At 42.7% G+C, this 17,055-nt stretch overlaps 1 protein-coding gene across 3 annotated transcripts in view; it reads right to left on the bottom strand.

Annotated features, from left to right (window-relative positions):
* The window catches only part of dachd (dachshund d), a 90,063-nt gene that overhangs the window by 11,723 nt on the left and 61,285 nt on the right, over window positions 1-17,055 (bottom strand). For 2 of the 3 annotated variants that reach the window (XM_042221831.1, XM_014337738.2), the window contains exons 4-6: window positions 11,472-11,644; window positions 11,191-11,335; window positions 10,896-11,027 (exon numbers count right to left, since the gene is read on the bottom strand). In XM_042221831.1, the coding sequence (XP_042077765.1) occupies window positions 10,896-11,027; window positions 11,191-11,335; window positions 11,472-11,644 (450 nt within the window). The remainder of the gene's footprint in view (window positions 1-10,895; window positions 11,028-11,190; window positions 11,336-11,471; window positions 11,645-17,055) is intronic. The other variant, XM_014337739.2, reaches the window with a different exon arrangement.

The following is a 17,055-nucleotide window of genomic DNA, read 5'->3' on the forward strand; positions in this document are numbered from 1 at the left end:
GTGAGCGAGAAAGAGGACAGAAGGATGCTGGCAACAGAGAGATAGATGTTTGAAGACGGAAGACGGATGGATAGATAGGTGAGGCACGGTCTGAGGTAGAGGAGGCTGCAACAGAAGAATGAAAGAGTGACAGAGACGTAGAGAGATAGTAGAGAGAGGGAAAGAGAGAGGGAGAGCAGAGGTACATTTGGCTGGCCAGTCAGTGTGATATATTGACAGGTGAAGCCTTTGTCCTTGCAAACCTGTGTTCCTCCCAGCAGGAGAACTGAATGCTAAACCTGGAGGTTGTCAGCACAGGAAACACAAAGCAAGGCAATGCTTTTTCACTGCACAATTACATTTGATTTGACCTGCCAGGGCTGCGGAGAAAACCAGCCTCCTTCAAATGGAGTAGTTATGACCTCTCGGACAGCCATTAGCAGCAAACACAGCATTATTCAAGCTGCACTTAAAGCGCTAGGTTCGGAAAAATCTTGTCAAGGGAAATATCTGTCTTCTCGTACGAACGTGGCGATGCAGAGCTGGGCAAAAAAAAAAAGAAAAAAAAAAAAAGAAGTTGCATGCAATTTGAGCACTTGAAAAAAACATGAGCCTTAGCTGATCTTGCACATGATGTCTGCACTCTGGAGGAAAGGAAAAAAGAAGAAAAGTCAGCTGTAACTGCGAGAGTTTTAAACAGGTAGCGTAGCATGTCGTATGCTGATTCTAACAACTGTAACCTCTGCAAATGCGATAAAAGCAGGTTTCATTTCCTCGCAGAATAAAATATGTACACGATAGCTTGGGATCAGGAAGATTTGGATGGCTCACAAGCATGCTCGTCCTAAGCAAAGTGTTTGACGAGCCATACAGGACAAATTCTTTCGGAAGACTATCCCTTGCATATGCCGCGCATATGTGTGTGTGACACGCCGTATATGCTGCGAGGAAAGAGGAAAGACTCACATGCTTGGATGTATGCAAAACTCTCAAGCGGACATACACATTCATTACACGCACGCACGGCACACACACTTAATGTGCCCTCATCACATTTAAGCTAATTTCCTTTTCATCACGGAGAGAGGAAAATGAGTGTTTGCCCCATCCCTGCTGGGGGACAAAGTCAAGAGCCCCGGTCGGTTTGGGCTAGATTAACAGGTAACATTTGGCTCCCACTCTCTTATCACAGCATGAAAATCAAACCGCGTGTTTTTCCTCCGTCGCTTTCTCTCCCCTCCCTAATGTTCCCTTCACTTAGAGATGAAATCGCTTGCTGCACAAACCCATTTGGAGAGAGGAGAGAAGGTGAGTGGGATAATCAGGCTGGCCACTGGGCCGTGTTTCCTAAATGCTCTCCAAAACATTACTGTGCACAGGCATAAAATTAGCACCGGGACCTTAAAATGTTGACATTTAGCATGACTTTTTGGAGAGTGACACCCTCATATTTTCTTGTAGGATATCATTAAATTTCAACTGCCCTATGGCTGTGCCTTTCCATTAATAACCAATTCAGTGTGTCACTTCTCCCTCTCTCGCTTTCTCTCCCCCCTCTCTCTCTCCCGCTCGCTCGTGCCACCTTTTTAAAGTAATGAGTCCATTGCTTTGCTTTAATAAATTGAATCGTATTCTCAAGGCCATATGAAGATAGAGCCACAGATGGACAGGCTGCATGGAGGAAATAACCATAAATCCTTTACTGTCACAGAGGTGGTCTGAGGTGACAAAAGAAGAAGATCGCAACCCTCGATTGGGATCGCGCCGAGATTACAAAAGACACAGTCAAAGGTTGATTCTGTCTGTTAAAACGGTGTTCTCCTAGCAGGGACAAATATACCCAATGACGCTCTTGTCGCTGATGCCGGCTTGTGGTCAAACGTAAGAAACAACACAAGGATCAGAATACTGACAGGTGCTTGTCCCAAAATGTTTTGGAGGGTACGCTGTGCATAATGGCACAGATTACACTGTTATGGTGCAGTTAAGAGAGATTTTGTCCTTTGTTTAACTGTTAGCTTGGAGAAGGAAGGGGAGGGGAAAAAAACAGGGAGAGAGAGAAATGGAAACAGCGAGAGCAAGAGGCAAGGGAGCAGGATCTGTGTTGACTTCCATTCAGGAGGAAGATATCTTGTCTTTTTATGCGGCCCATGTCATATTTATTGCATAAAGGTCAGAGTGTTCATTTGTTCAAAGTCAGCGTTTTCCCTCTCTCCTCTCCTCCATGTAATAAATGCAGGGGCTATGTCATTATCGGACCTCTGAGGATTACAGGCTTGGCTGACTGTGATGACTGCATAAAAGCATACAGGACTTTTGTTTCTGCCAGCGCACAGCTTCAAATGAGCTCTTAAAGAGAACAGTAGCGGAGGCAAAATGGCATTTTGTAGAGAGAGACGATCGCAGTTCGGATGGACGAAAGGGGAAAGGAGCGAGTTGGTTAAGGCGAAAGATTGAGGGGCTAAAATCCTCGCTCTTGGTTTTAAGTCAGTCCAGTGGTGGCAGAGCAAAATAAACTTGTGGCTCAGAAAGGGAAATGACAGGAGGGGGGCTGACTTGAGACTTGAATAGATTTCTGTAATTCACCTATCGACTCTGAGCCCAAACTGTCAAGAAGATAATGCTTGGAGAAGGACATCACTGCGAGCAGCTTTGAAGGTGTTTAAACTGTCTTTGCATATTGACCTCTATTGTCCGGGCCCATTTATTAACAGAAGAATCCCAGAGATTAAACTGGCCTCAACTATCGATTGGCTATTTTGCCCAAATCATTCACATTTCAGAGGGGGGATCATTTGTACTGTACACCCCGCTAAGCTGCCTGACCCACTAATCATCAAGCCATTTATTTCTCTCACTCTTTGTTTAGTTCTCCTTTGTTTGGCATTTATTAATTCATTAGAGCAACTTCTCATGCAGCTTAACTTAGACGGTGACTGGGGAGTCCTGTTTCCAGCCGATAGCAACTTACATTCCAGCAAAATATGCCACCGAATATGCGCCCGACATCACAATACAGATGCCAATTACATATTGATAATTAAGCATTCAAACAAACAAACAGAGAGGAAATCCCCCATAATCACCAGGTTTTAATAGAACAAGTATTAGCTTGGCGTGGTTGGCCAGATAGCCTGCTGCTAGATCAGAGCTTTGCTGGGTTTGGGAGGAAGGGGTGGGGTAGGGTGGGGAAGCGGAGGAGGGGTGGTGGGAGGGGGGAGACACATTGGTGTCATTGCCTGGCATTGCAATCCTACAGGGAGAGGCTCTGCCGTTCTGCCGCTACTGCTGAATGACTGTCGACGACAGCTGGCACTAATCCAGACTGGATACACTGAGCTGCTTTTCTTTTCTTTTTCTTTTTTTCCCCCTTCTCTTTTTAAATGAAGATGAAAGAACAAAAGAGAAAATGGGAAAAATGTAAACTTTTAAAGAGGGCCTAGCTTAGGAGCACTTGCTCCGCGGCTGCCTGGTGAGGAAGCGGCAAAAAACTGATGCAAATCCATTAGCTGTCCTGTTTTCACAGTAATAAAAATACTTAAGGGGTTTTAATAGGAGCGACGTGTTAAACGTGTGGAAATCTGTTTTGATAACATTATTCATAACAGTGGCTTTGCGCTGTGTGAATTAATAACACTTCATTTACAGACGGAAGAAAGCTGGCATGGTATTTCCAGTTAAAGAGATTAATTTTTAAAGACCTAATTGACAGGCTGGGGTTAGGCAGGATAAGCAACAGACTATAAGGCTGCAGCTGCAAAGTCAAGGTGACTGGAATACTCAGAGAAAGGCTTTCAAAAAGCAGAATAGAGAGGGAGGGAGTGAAGAGAATTAGTCCTCGAGCACTTTTCCCTCCGCCCCCCATTCTTCCTCTCTTTATTAGGAATGATTTACTTTCTCAGTGAAAGGATATAAAAGCTCAAGTATAGCGGCGTAATTATCGCCGAGTGAAAATTTAAAGGTTTGACTCACAATGTCCTCAAGTCTGCGAGCAGACTGCCAGACGATAAGAGTGACTGTGTTGAACACTCGGCATCCAATCGGTTGTGCTTTATGGGCTTTGCCAAGGAAGAGCACACAAACAGCACTCAGCTCTGCAAGTCTGTAAACATGATGGACTGTGGCAAACTACTAGGGCTGGTGTTTACCTTGGCAGAGCCTGGCCTTGGCATGTTGGTAGCATCGCTTAATTACTGTTTACATGTAAATATTAAATTATACAAACAACCCCACAGAATGTCTCGGAAAGCGCAGAAACACACATTCAGGGTCAACCTTATCTGTCTGCAACAGTTGCCGCCACTACGATAGGCATTGTTTTGAATCGCAAATTTTCTGCATTGTACATAATCTTCATAATTGTTTAGTGCTGTTGTCCAAGGGCATTCAGGTAAATATGTTCCCATAATCTGCATAATAGCAGATGCTCAGATATGTAAAACGCACCTTGTGTTCTCAGAAAGAAAAAAAAAAGACGGGGTTATTGTTCAACAACAACAGTTTCATCAGGATAAAGAAGCGTGAGCATTAACGTCTCCAGTCAAGACAGATAGATGATTGCTTTGATTACGGGGCCCTGCTTTCCTGACGGTCCTGAGCAGCATATATAGTAAAGCACTGGTGCCTACTGTGCATCTCTAGTATGGCTGAGTAAAGCACTTGTTCATTTGCAGTGAAGGGTAACATGAAACAGGCCTGAGCCTTCTGATGGACAGGGAGATTTCACCTTCGCCAGTGAATGATAATGCATTATTAAATTTGCCTCTCTGCTCACTAGATACACTTAGCTGACCACAGCATATTTATCTCCCCATCCGAGGCTCACGTCTTGGCAGGAGAAAGCATTCTGTCACTTTTGAGGCATTTCAAAGATTAAAAAGAACCTCTCTCTTTTCAACGTTCCTAAAAGCATCCCCACCCACCCCCCCCTTTTTTCAGTGAAATGTGATTAGCAGGAGATGGTGTCACGCAATGGAACATTCATGAGAGGGGAGAACAAATATCCAAATGAACTCCCATGTCCTCGAGGAATAGCCCCTCTCTGCACCATCAGCAATCTCTCTCTCACACGGGCTGAGGAAATTTGATTGATCCTCTATTGAATTATTTTTTTGCACTCTTTCATTTCAACAGGACGCACTGACAAGTTGTTTGATCATAAAGCATTATTGTCTGCCAAGTCACATTTCAGGGCTGTGATGGCTAATGATCTTGCCTCCTGACTTAGGGAAAGTCAGGTAGTCAGCATGTGTTTGAAGCTCGCGATTCCAAGGACATCGGGAGGTACTGAGCAAAACACTATACATTAAAAGTCAGGGAGATGAGAGGGAAGGAGCTCGAACTTTTAATGATACTGTACGGCGATACCATCGGTGTCAGTGGAATATTTACGAAAAGAGCACAAAACTGACGCCGAAACTTTTGCCTGACCCAGAGTCCCCCGCCTGCCTTTTTATCATTGCAAATGCTTATGCAAAGAAGGAGCAGAACAAAGACTACAAAGGCTAGAAATCACTCTTTTGTCTTTTTTCATCTTTTTTTTTCTAAACTACGTTCCCCTTTCTCTCGCTCGCTCTCTCTACACGAACCCATGAGCGTCCACAGGTCCTTGGCCAAAGCAGCTGTATGGAAACAGACTGATGCTCATACCTGCTCGGTTTGATCTTTGAGAGTGCAAGCTGGGGCCGCGGACAGTGCGCCTAAGCAGCGTCCTGACAAACAAAAGGCGAGACAAATCAACTTTGTCCATTGTGGTCACACCAGTGCACGGTGCATCGCCGACTGCTCGGATGATAGCAGGTATAGGAGAGGATGCACCACCTAGGTGACATAATGCACCACAGGCTTCCATTTATGCTTGAGAGGAGATTAGGAGCGCATCTCCTGTTGTGTCAACAAGTATACATAACATTCACCAGTGAAGTGCCAATATCATATTACTAATGATTCAGCCGCTTTTAAAATATGGTTTACAGAATCGCCTTACATACTGTACTTGCCTCTGCACGTCTTGTCAGGCATTTTAGCTCGGTGCAAAAGAGATGTGGCATGTTTACCTGCACTTGGGGGTGGGGGTTAGAGCTGTTGATGGGAAATTGCTTAAACTGCCACATGTTTTTTTTCTTCTTTTCTTTTCTTTTCTTCTTTCTTTTTTTTTTTTTTAAACAGAAAACTCTTCAACATACATACTGTACATATGGCTTGTGTTTCAAACACCTTTTCCCCAAGGAAATAAAATGATAGCCAGTGTTTGATGTCCAAAGTAAGTTTACAGCCAAAAGGCTTCTGTACCTTTCAAATTTCCCCTTGTTTGTCAGCTACCTGCTGTTTCACGAGACAGAGGCTTGTCGGAAGCTATCGCCGCAGACTTTCTGTTTGAAGCAATTCAATTAGTCACATGTGAGATAACACTTAGCTTTCTACTAGCTTTTTTATTTTTTCTCCCCCCAACGTATCGACTAATCTCTTTCTTTTTCTTTTTTTTCTCTTCTTTGGCAAAATTTGGACAAAAAATAATCACGTTCAAACAACAGCAAAAAAAAGCCCTACCATCTGGTTGCGCTGCACTTGGTGACACAACTTTGGGAAGTGTCTGTTTTATACGACAACAAACAGCCTTTGTCCTTCATCACCAGAGATGACATGAAAAAGATGAGGCACGTTCATAGGATGTGAGTGCTGAGGCATTATAGGGGCTGTCTCTGAGGCGTCTGACTGTTTAAATAGTCTCCATATGAGCCGGGGCACTGCATCCGTCCTCTGCAGCCAACCTGCTCCCCTTCTTAGAGTGCATTGCAAGAGATTAATTTAATGCTCTGCCAGGATCATAAAGATCAAACAAGTGGAGAGATATCATTAAACCATTGGAATGTTATCTCATTTATCTAAACAAACTGATGCGATGAACGGCCTAATTAAAAAGCTCGCCATAAACAAAGCTTCGGATGGGGAGGCCTCTCCCCTCTTTAACAATGGAACACATTTATTTTATTAATCCAATGCATCGTGTATCATATCATTACAGTTCAATATATCTATCATTAATTTTATTCCCTTCACTTAAAGCTTTTATTGGAATTACTTTGGTTATTAGTTGGTTCTAATGTATTGGTTACCTCTGTATTTGGCTGCTACAATCTCTCTTATCTCGCTGCATAAACCTGTGCATGTTATTCAAATTGCCTCATTTATTATGATAGCTTCCTCATGTAAATTGTGCTGACTGCTCGCCCTTGCACAGTCCTCATTAGACTAATGAAAACCTTCAAACGAAAAAACTAAACAACCTGCCAAATAAAGGTCTGGGGTTATTATGAAAATTACAACTGTGGGAGCCGGGAGAAGCTCTCTTCATTAATTCATGCTCAGCAAATTGGTAACTAATTTAGTTGCACTCCTCTGCATTAATGGGTTATTTTATAAAAATGTTTTCCACAGCCCGAGACCTCTGGTGCACACACTGAAGAGCTCAGAATCCTAATCAAGTCCAGTGACATATTAGGAATTGACAATCTCAAAGATAATACAGCGTGTGTTTGCTAGTAGATGTGCGCGGGTCAACTAGTTAGAACTGCCGCGGATTGCTCGGTCATTTGCTTTCTCCTCTAATATTGTGAAGAAATTAGAGTCATTTGTGTTGATTATCTGAGTGTGGAGGAGGCACTTCAGCTGAGAAGGAAGATTTCTGCTGCTGAGGAAACATTCAGTTGATTTATGTGTGCGGATCCTCGGTTAAACCCTCGTTCTTTGTTTGCGTTACCCCGTTAGTGCAAATCTCTCCTTGTTTCACATACGAACACGCACGCACACACACACATATGCTCGCACACGTGCAGTTAGACGGTCTGTGACCCATAAATTCAGCTCATGATCCTGCTAATTATTACTATTCACTGCTTCACACCCTGTGAGTGAAGGTCTAACACTGATCTTCACGTCAGCCTAGCCAACAGGGAACATACAGCCGAATGATTTCCATAGTGGTTTTATTATCATTATCAACCTCACCCCACCCTGCATCACCCAGCACAGCTCCGCTAAAACCAACAGAGAATACTGAAATCTATTATTTGCTTCATTTTGTATTTAATCTGCCATGCTTAGTAGATTTCTATCTGCTTCTTTTCTCATTTTCCTCTTCTTCGTAATTCTCATCAACAACATCGTAATGAATTTATAAAAGCAATTAATAGCGTAAAGGCTAATCGGCTAATTCTGCATTTTATTTTGGTAGGAAAGATTAAAAACAATTGATATGTGTGGCAACAAATATCATATCTAAAAATAAATAATTAAATAAAATAACTGAGATGCAAAATCTGTGTGGAAATCAGACCTAGCTGACATTTAGTTGCACTATTAAATGTTTTTGTAGTTAATTAAGAGAACTCCAGGGGTGTTATTAAATCGCAGCATGTGCATTACAGGGGGCTGATATGATGTTGCAAATGTAAAACGTCCAAAGCCAGGTAAAGACACTTTCAAAGAGATCCAACAAGCAAAACACATGTGTGCAGTTAATCTATTTCTATGTGCCTGTGCAACAATGCGCACTAAACAGAGACATGAAGCCATAGAAGCAGCAGCACAGTCTGACATCATGACAAATGAAGGGCAGGATCAATCTTTAAATTAAAGGTTTAACATTTCTCAATTTTATTGCCAATATTCAAGGACTCAAATGGACTTTTAGGGTCCTTTTCATAAAGCTCTAGAAATATAACACTTTTCTTTTGATAATGGCATGCAGACTTTTCCCTTGTGGATTGTAAGTTTCTTTAGAAATCTGTGGAATGATGAGAGTTGTAATGCTGGCAAATGTTGCTGCTGGTACAAAAAGTAAATCTGAGTTTATGAAACTTTTTGCTGCTCTTGACAAATTACACAAACTAGTGTATGACCTATTTAAAACAGGCATATGCAGCAGAGTGAGCAGAGTGACTTCAGTCATTCATGTCAGGGGGAAAAGGTTTGGTCAGCAAAATACTGTACACACCTGATCTGTAACAGTTCCGCAAGTCTGGTCTCAAACTGCTATGCAGATATATGATATAGCCTTGAAAGACTTAACTTTACTTTTCACAGTTGTGTATGCATGTCACAGCATTAAATTACTGCTAAGATGAGCAATGCAAGTACTGATTTTATAAAAGGACAGCTCTAATGATGCATTCACTCAATGCAAAATACCCAACATTAGCCTGATTGTGCAACAAGAGCTTTATTTTTATTAATGGCTTTATTTTGCATACTTTACCTACGCTGATAAAATGCACATCCCAAGCATTCCAAAAACAACCCAACATCGTGTGGAATTAAGCTTTCATACAGATTGAGTTTTGAGCTGCAGTGAGAGAATGAGCTCCGCCTGCAGCTCACTAAAGATGCCATAGCTAGAAGGAGGCCTTCTGGATAGGTTTCCTATTGAAACGTCAGTGCAAATCCTCAACTGCTTGTTTAAGGGGGAGTAGGTTGCGGTCACTGCGGTTGCCACATTTTGAGAGATTGCTGTGGAGTAAAGTTTGTCAGCCCTCAGGGGTTCCCTAATGGCCTTGGGCCCAATGCCCATTGCCTGTCTCGCCTGTTCTCCAGCTGCCTGTCTGACTGCTGTAAAACTTTAACAGAAAATAACTTTTACTCAAAATGTGAGGAGCGCTCATCCCAACGACTTAAAAGTCCACACGGCGCTGCCTCGACCCCCACAATTACCTGCCAAGTGTGAAGAGAATCTGATGAACAGTTGATGAAAAATGCAAAGAACCAAAAGCCGCACAACACACACATACAGAGATTTCTCCATTTATTAGTGAGACTAGTGAATGGTCTGTTTAGTAAGAGTGTTAATGAAGCCCAACCACAGAGAATCTCTTCACTTTTTGTTGACACTGTTTGATAGAAATTAGTTGCATCTCAGTAAATAGGAATGGATGGAGCTAAAGGGAAGGTAATTTTGCCTAGAAGACGCTGGCATTATATTATAATTAAGTATTGCGTATATATTGTATGTATGTATGAATGTATGATTTGAATGTTCTCCTACTGGATGAGTGGACTGATCTTGGTGAAACTTTGGATAAACATTGTCTAGCCCACTGTGAGTCCCATATATGTAAGTATGTGCATGCATGTAGTTTGCTAGTTCTTCTAATGTATGCTGATATCAGACTTGAAGATTTACAGGTCCACACTAACTTGATGGCACCTTTAAATATTATCAGTAAACATTGCTTAATTTTGCTGGCTGTTCATGCAAATTTCTTCAGACTTATCACTGCAATTCCGTCAGTCCCCAGTAATGCATCTGCATTGTGTGAAGTAAATTTTAAAAAAATGTCTGTCAGGAAGTTTGAAAAACACACTGAAATACCCGAGATTGTGGCCATTCAAACTGTAACTGTTCAGCTTTCTCGAGAATTTAAATTACATAATTGAGAAACTGAAAAATATGTAAAAAAAAAAAAAAAACCAACAAACAACATAAGAATTTTGTGTTTCTACTTACTTTAGAATGAGAATGAGAATGAGAGGCAGAGCCTTCAGCTCTCAGGCCCCTCTCCTGTTGAACCATCTCTCAAGCTCCTGGTGGACTAGTTTTCTGCACTCACCTCTTTTCACTCCTCCCCTGTTTATACGTCACTACTGCACTACTGTACGACTATAGTGTGTGTTTGGTCTTGTCTCCCATGGTCATGGCAGATGGCTTCCCCTCCCTGATCCTAATTCTGCTGGAGCTCTCTTCCTGTTAAAAGGGAGGTTTTCCTTCCCACTGTTGCTAAGTGCCTCTCATAGGGGGATTGTCTGATTGCTGGGGTTGTCCTTTTAATTGTGTACAATATAAAGTGCCTTGAAGCAACTGTTGTTATGAATCGGCAGTACATACATAGAACTGAACAGAACGGGGCTGAGACTTGACTCACCTTTATCAGCGTGCATCCTCTTTGCTTCATGGCTCATGTCATGGGCCAGGTCTCCCTCTTTAGGTCCCGGTGCAATGTTGGGTGACAGGCCAAGCAAGGCTTGGTTCATGGAGAGACCATTGTGGTGTGCGGCTGCATAAAAAAATCAGCAAAAAAAACCAAAACATTATTAGCTAGACAGGAGCTTAAACCTTCCATCTGTACAATCTGTAAAGCCCTTTAGAGGTTTTTTTTTTCTTTATTTTTTCTTTATTTGTGTTAATAAATGTGTTGTGAAGCAATATATAATACGTACGTATCCTGTCTGAGGAGCTTTCTGTGTGGGCTGGGGAGCTGGACACACTGCTGCTGCGGTGGGACGATGGGTGACTGCCTGGCCTCCTGTGGTCTTCTAAGGAAGGAGCAGGGGAGGGACTGTCCGGCAAACGTTCCTGCAACCCCAACAGCCATAAAACCACACATGCAAAATAAATATCCAGCGCAGGCTCGAGTGTTATGCCACGAGAAAGAGGGAACTGTGTTTACAGCAGCCAGCTGTTATTATGACATTGCTTGCTTTCTCTTTTAAAAATTTACCTTTATAACAGAGGTGACCATTCTGGAGGGCAGACTTTGGCCCTGTGCTGCGGCGGCCATATTTGCAATGGTGCTGAGGTGGTTCATCTGGCTCATCGCCATAGTGACAGAGGCTGGGGGCAGGCTGACTGGGATCAGAGGGTGTGGCATCATCATGAAGGGGAGTTCCAGGCCTGAGACACAGGAAGAGGTCGTTGGTTACTCAATGATGCATATTATGAGTGAGCTACCCACAGGGGAAACTTGGCTGAAAACTCAGAACCTGCTGGTGTTAATTCAGCAATCAGTAATTCCCACCACTGAGATCCCCTTTAAAATTGGTGTCCAATAACACTAAAGCTTTACAGAGCCAAGCGCCAGGAAAAGAAAGGAATAATTCAGATTAATCACGTCTCGGGTATCTTTCCATGTTAACATAATACACATAAATGTTTTACAGCACGTGTTAATAATAGATACTACTGCAATAATAATAAAGAAAATGGGGACGATAACTATACACACAGTCATTCAAAGACCAAAGTTTACACTGCAATAAATATGCATCAATTATTCTATGATGAATAAAAAGGGGCAAATTATGGAAATTCTCTCAATATTTACATATAAAAAAATATCTCGGTAAAAACAAGGGCAATCTTGAAAGTCATTACCCAAATGACTAGTTAAACGCGCTAATGACAAACAAGTAGCGCTAGGCTACAGTACGGCAATGACTTTAGGCTAATTATAGCCGCCGACAGTGCAGACCAAGAGACAAAGAGAAGAAGAGAATGAGACTAAAAAAAAAACAGTAGGTCGCATTCAGCTCACCCAATAATGTGATTTTCAGGGTTTTTTTTCTCTATACGAACACACAAATTATTCCATTACAACATCAGAGATATCTTACAAATGTTCTAAATTATTCAATTGCTGTCTGGCAGTAGACGCCTAATTGGGGAAATTGAAGACATTAGCAGCGAGAAAATGTAAAGAAAGTCTAATAAAGATACTGCGGGTGGGGTGCGGTGGAGGGGGGGGTTGTAGCTAGTCAAATAGTGGCCCTGAACTGCGCTTCTGAATGGCTTAATGAAAACAAGCCAACTTTCAAAGGACATGAGCACAGACAGAGGGTCAAAGCTAGGTGTCTGTATCCCCCTCCCCTCCCCAGCCGTGGCACCCCCCTCCTTCCCCCCGCCCGCGCTCTACAGGGACTTTGAACTGGCAGGATCAAAAGTGACTGGGAACAGTTTGGTCTCATTCCTCCGCCACTCAGATGCTTTTCCTCAAATGCTTTAAAGAAAACCTCATAGACACTATTGGATCTGATCGAGCCTCTCTGTAGATTTTTTTTTAACTCCTTTTTTTTTTTCTGTCTTTCTTGGCAGCCCGGTTCAAGGTAAAAAAGAAAAAAAAGAAAGCTGTGTAGAGAAAAAGGAGGGGAAGAAAAAAAGATAGCACACTACAGAAAGCTATCCACAAAACAACTCCACTCTTCTTTTTTTGACAAAACATCAGTAGCCAAAGGGCAAGGAGATCTGCATGGCGAAGCCTCTAAAGAGAAGGACACTGGTTGAAAATGAAAGGACATGAGAAGTACTCCTCTCTGTCATTCCCCTCCTTCCAAAAGAAGCATTGATTTCCATAAGAAAGGTGGCATGCAGTTTCTCAGTGGCAAGTATTCCCAAACAATATAAAGCAGGGGAGATTAAAGAAAGGCGGAAGCCAAGCAGCACCTTGTATCAGCGCCTCTGCTGAAGCTCAGACTGAATCAATTACCACTCAGCAGGCTAAGCTCAATTAAAAAACACCACAGAGGGCCTGATTGCGGGGGTACTTACTGTAGGACAACATGGAGAGGTCTAGGCTACCTATCAGCCTTTCAAGGCCACTCAAGGGCCAGAGTGAAGAGACTTATTCTGCCTTTGAGGTGTCTCTATTACGCCCATTCAATCAAACGCAGCTACACACACATAAAGGTAGATTTTCACCATATCAATAAAGTATGAAAAAGAGGTGAAAAGTCACTTAAAACAACGCAGGTCTGCGCTTTGTTAGTAACATACCGCCACTTATCTCCCTGTCATATCTTTCTCTTGATGGTATGTGAATTTCATTGATGTGTCTCCACCTGACTGACAGGCTGGCGCGGAAACACAGGACCTCTGTTCGCTCTAAGGGGGTATTAGTCTCGCTTTCAGTGCCCGTCCAGCCCCTTTCTTGTCACCCCATCCTAAAGCGATGTTTCTCCCATAAAGACCCATTCAGGCCACTGTAGGGGAATGTGCCACGGGCCAACAAGGGTGCACCAAATCCTTTTATTTATGGCTGAAAGGAGCCAGGTGAGGAGGATATGCATTTATTCAAGGAATCTGGCATTTTCACAAGACAGTTAGAGCGTTTTCATCGCATTCATATGCAATTTCTTCTCATTTTCTTGATTTTTATTCTCATTTAAATGAAAGCACTATGAATAATTGCAACAACTTTTTTTTACGTAGGTAACAATAAACAGAGATTTTTGCTTCTTTTTTTGTCCTTTTCAAAAACCAGAATGAAGAGACTCATTAATTGCTGTGATATTGTGAAGATATTCCAGTGGGCAAACTGTTAGAAACATATTTGTCAGTTTTCTGTTTATCTCTGAAATAGAAGTTCAGACCTGATGAGAGGTGAATTCCCACAAGCCCCCCTCCCAACCACCACCTCTCTCTTTCCTGAAGGGCAGACAATGCATTTGGAGTAATTTACCTGAAGTAAGCCTGAGGGACTTGCAAAGGTGAACTCCTATTTACCATCATTAAAACTACAAATCACTTAATACCAATATAAACAGCTCAGCTATTATGTCGTGCAGTGCTTGGGAGTTCACGCATGGATAAGCAAAGATCTGAATCGCGGAGGATGAATTGAATGAATTAAAACAGCCCTTGGTAGCAACGTGATTAAAAACCTGTTACATCAGAATCAAACCTCACGGCTAATGGCAGGTTTGTTACTTATTAAAAAAAAAGATTTGAAGAAAAGTGGGAAAAAATGGATTGATTGACTGTTGAACGATTTAAAAAAAAATGATTAAAACGCCAGCAGTGATTTATTTTGGTGATTTGTGCCGCAGTTAATCCTCATCGACACAGAACTTCAGCCTTTTTGGCCATCTAACCCTACGGAGAAAAAGAAGAGGAGAGGAGCTAAGCCATTGTCATTGAAAATGGGATGAGAAAGCAGCCGGGCCCCTTACCCTTAACTCTGTTGTGCACAGATTTCCCCTGACAAAAATTAAACTAGCTCCTACTTGGCACTTTATTATCTCTTCAACTGAATGATTTATTGTTTGTGGAGCGAAAGAACCAAAGAGAGGGGGAAGATTACATTTCCAGCCAAAGCTCAGGCCTGATCTCGTTTTTTACTCCCTCTGTCCAGGAAAAAAGCTCCCGACAAACAATAATGTCAGCTGTAATTGATCGGAGGTCGCTGGCTGGGCCTGCAGTAAAAGCGCACTATTTAAGCGACAATCGGCCCCGCGCTCTTCAGACGCTGGCTAATGAAGCTGTCTGTCTGGGCTATTTACCTTCTCTTAAATGGAAGGGGAGAGATGTACTGTAAGAGACAGGGCTGGAGAGGATCTGCCTCTCACTCCCGTGAAATAGGACCTGCACATGCCTCAGGAATGTATAATTGGTTGGCGCAGCCAAAGCTGGGGATCCGGTGCTAATTAAATGACTTGTTTAAAGCCTATCTGTCTTTGTTTGGGAGGCTCTGGGCTTCAGAACAATGCATTGTAAATGCTGTTGTCAAACAAACATTCCTGGTTATCCTTTGATTTGAATTGAACAAGACAAAGGGCTGATTTGCTCACTGCTAAGCCTTTGGTTTTCATGGTGTTGAGATATTTTTTCCTCCCCTCTTCTGATCTGTCAAACTGAACAGGGCCATTCCAGTCAAAGCTGCTAAATGGACTGACTCAGTGCACAATCCATACGCAGCTCGCCGCCGCAAAAACAATCTCCGTTTTCCCTCTTAATTGCGCTTGTAAAAATGCCCCCATGTTGTGTATGCATTTCTCCGACAAAGGTAAAGACGGTGGCGCGCACAAGGAGAGTCTTTGTTGTGGTCGTATCAAGGATTTGCACACCGGTCCCAAAAGGAAATGAATGGCTCATGAAAAAGTGTCTGTCACGCGGCGAGACATTTAGAGGTCTCCATAGCACTAATCAGCTAGTCGTCTTTACTATAACTGTTAATCTCCCTTTTTAAAAAAGGGGGGAAAAAGGAAGTCCTGCCACGGAGGAGGTGGACCGGGGGGGTGTGTATGCATCAGATCAAACATAAGACACGGCCTCCATAAATAAGTCGTCTAGAATTGTGGTGCCACTTTAGACTACACAAGTGCATGCTTCCATGTGCTTGCTAGTCCCACATTCATATACACACAGGCAAACAAGAAAACACACACACACAGATGGCAGGTTCAGTCAAGGCTGGTGAGTCCTGTTTCTCATTAAAATGGGGGAGAGGGGAAGGTTTCGAGCTTTGATGTAGCCACCCACAGCCCTTCAGTGTCATTGAATGAAACTTTGAAGCTTTTTGTGTTTACGTAGTTAATGCTGATAATAAAGCAAACATCTTGTCTTTGTTAAATACCTGCTGTCCACTCACGTATGCCTACACACACGCACGCACACTGCAAACGGGGACATAAAACGAATACATCTTGCAGCAACAAAGAGAGGTAAACATGAAAACACACGGCCGCACGCTCAGACAATGATGCAGTATGGATAATTGTGTAAAGTTACGCGCCGGCGCAAAGCCAGCCGAACATATAAACACATGCGGGAAAGAAAAATGCTTTACATTCCAAGAGCTGTAACGATTGGATGAATAACAAGCTATTAACGCATCAGCAGACAAAATACGCTCGACGTGCCAAGGCAAAGACGCGCAACTGAGGTGGGCATAGACTTTTTGATGAACTAAATCACGAAATGTAACAAAAAAAAAGAAAGAAAGAAAACATGATAAGAAAACATTTCTGCTTTCATGAGGTAACATAATTGCTTTCCAAACCCAAACCGCTGGAGTGTAACATGTGGTAGAAATTATCAAGGAGACAGACAGAGGTGTTTGTCCATTAAGCGCATAAAAATCTAAGGCAGGCAACTTTTATAGGATAATTTAAATCCTCGGCTCTAATAGTGCGCATTCCTTATGAAAATTGGAAGATCAATCATCTCCGTGACAGATCTGTTGTGGAAGAAGTTCTCGCTATCTTTTAGGTGGTGGTGGTGGGGGGTGCTGAACACGTTTCGCCACCGCCCCACCTGTGCTACCCCCCCTCCCCCTTCCCATTTTAGCTGTCTATTTGTCTCTTTGCTGAAAATGTTAACGAACAGGGCAATAATCAAGCCATATGCTTGCATGTGGCAAATCTCATTACAGTAAATGACCTTTACCAACCAATGCCAACATCCTTGTGCTTGATAACACAGAGCGTGCGGGGCGGGCGACACAATGGTGGGTTTTAGTTAACGCAGTCATGCACGGGAGTATGTGTGTGTGTGTGCAGTTGGCCAAGACAGCCAGGCCTTCAGGACACATT

This window comes from Haplochromis burtoni, unplaced genomic scaffold (genome assembly GCF_018398535.1).
Source record: "Haplochromis burtoni strain Fernald_Lab_line unplaced genomic scaffold, NCSU_Asbu1 Contig_75, whole genome shotgun sequence".
NCBI lineage: Eukaryota > Metazoa > Chordata > Actinopteri > Cichliformes > Cichlidae > Haplochromis > Haplochromis burtoni.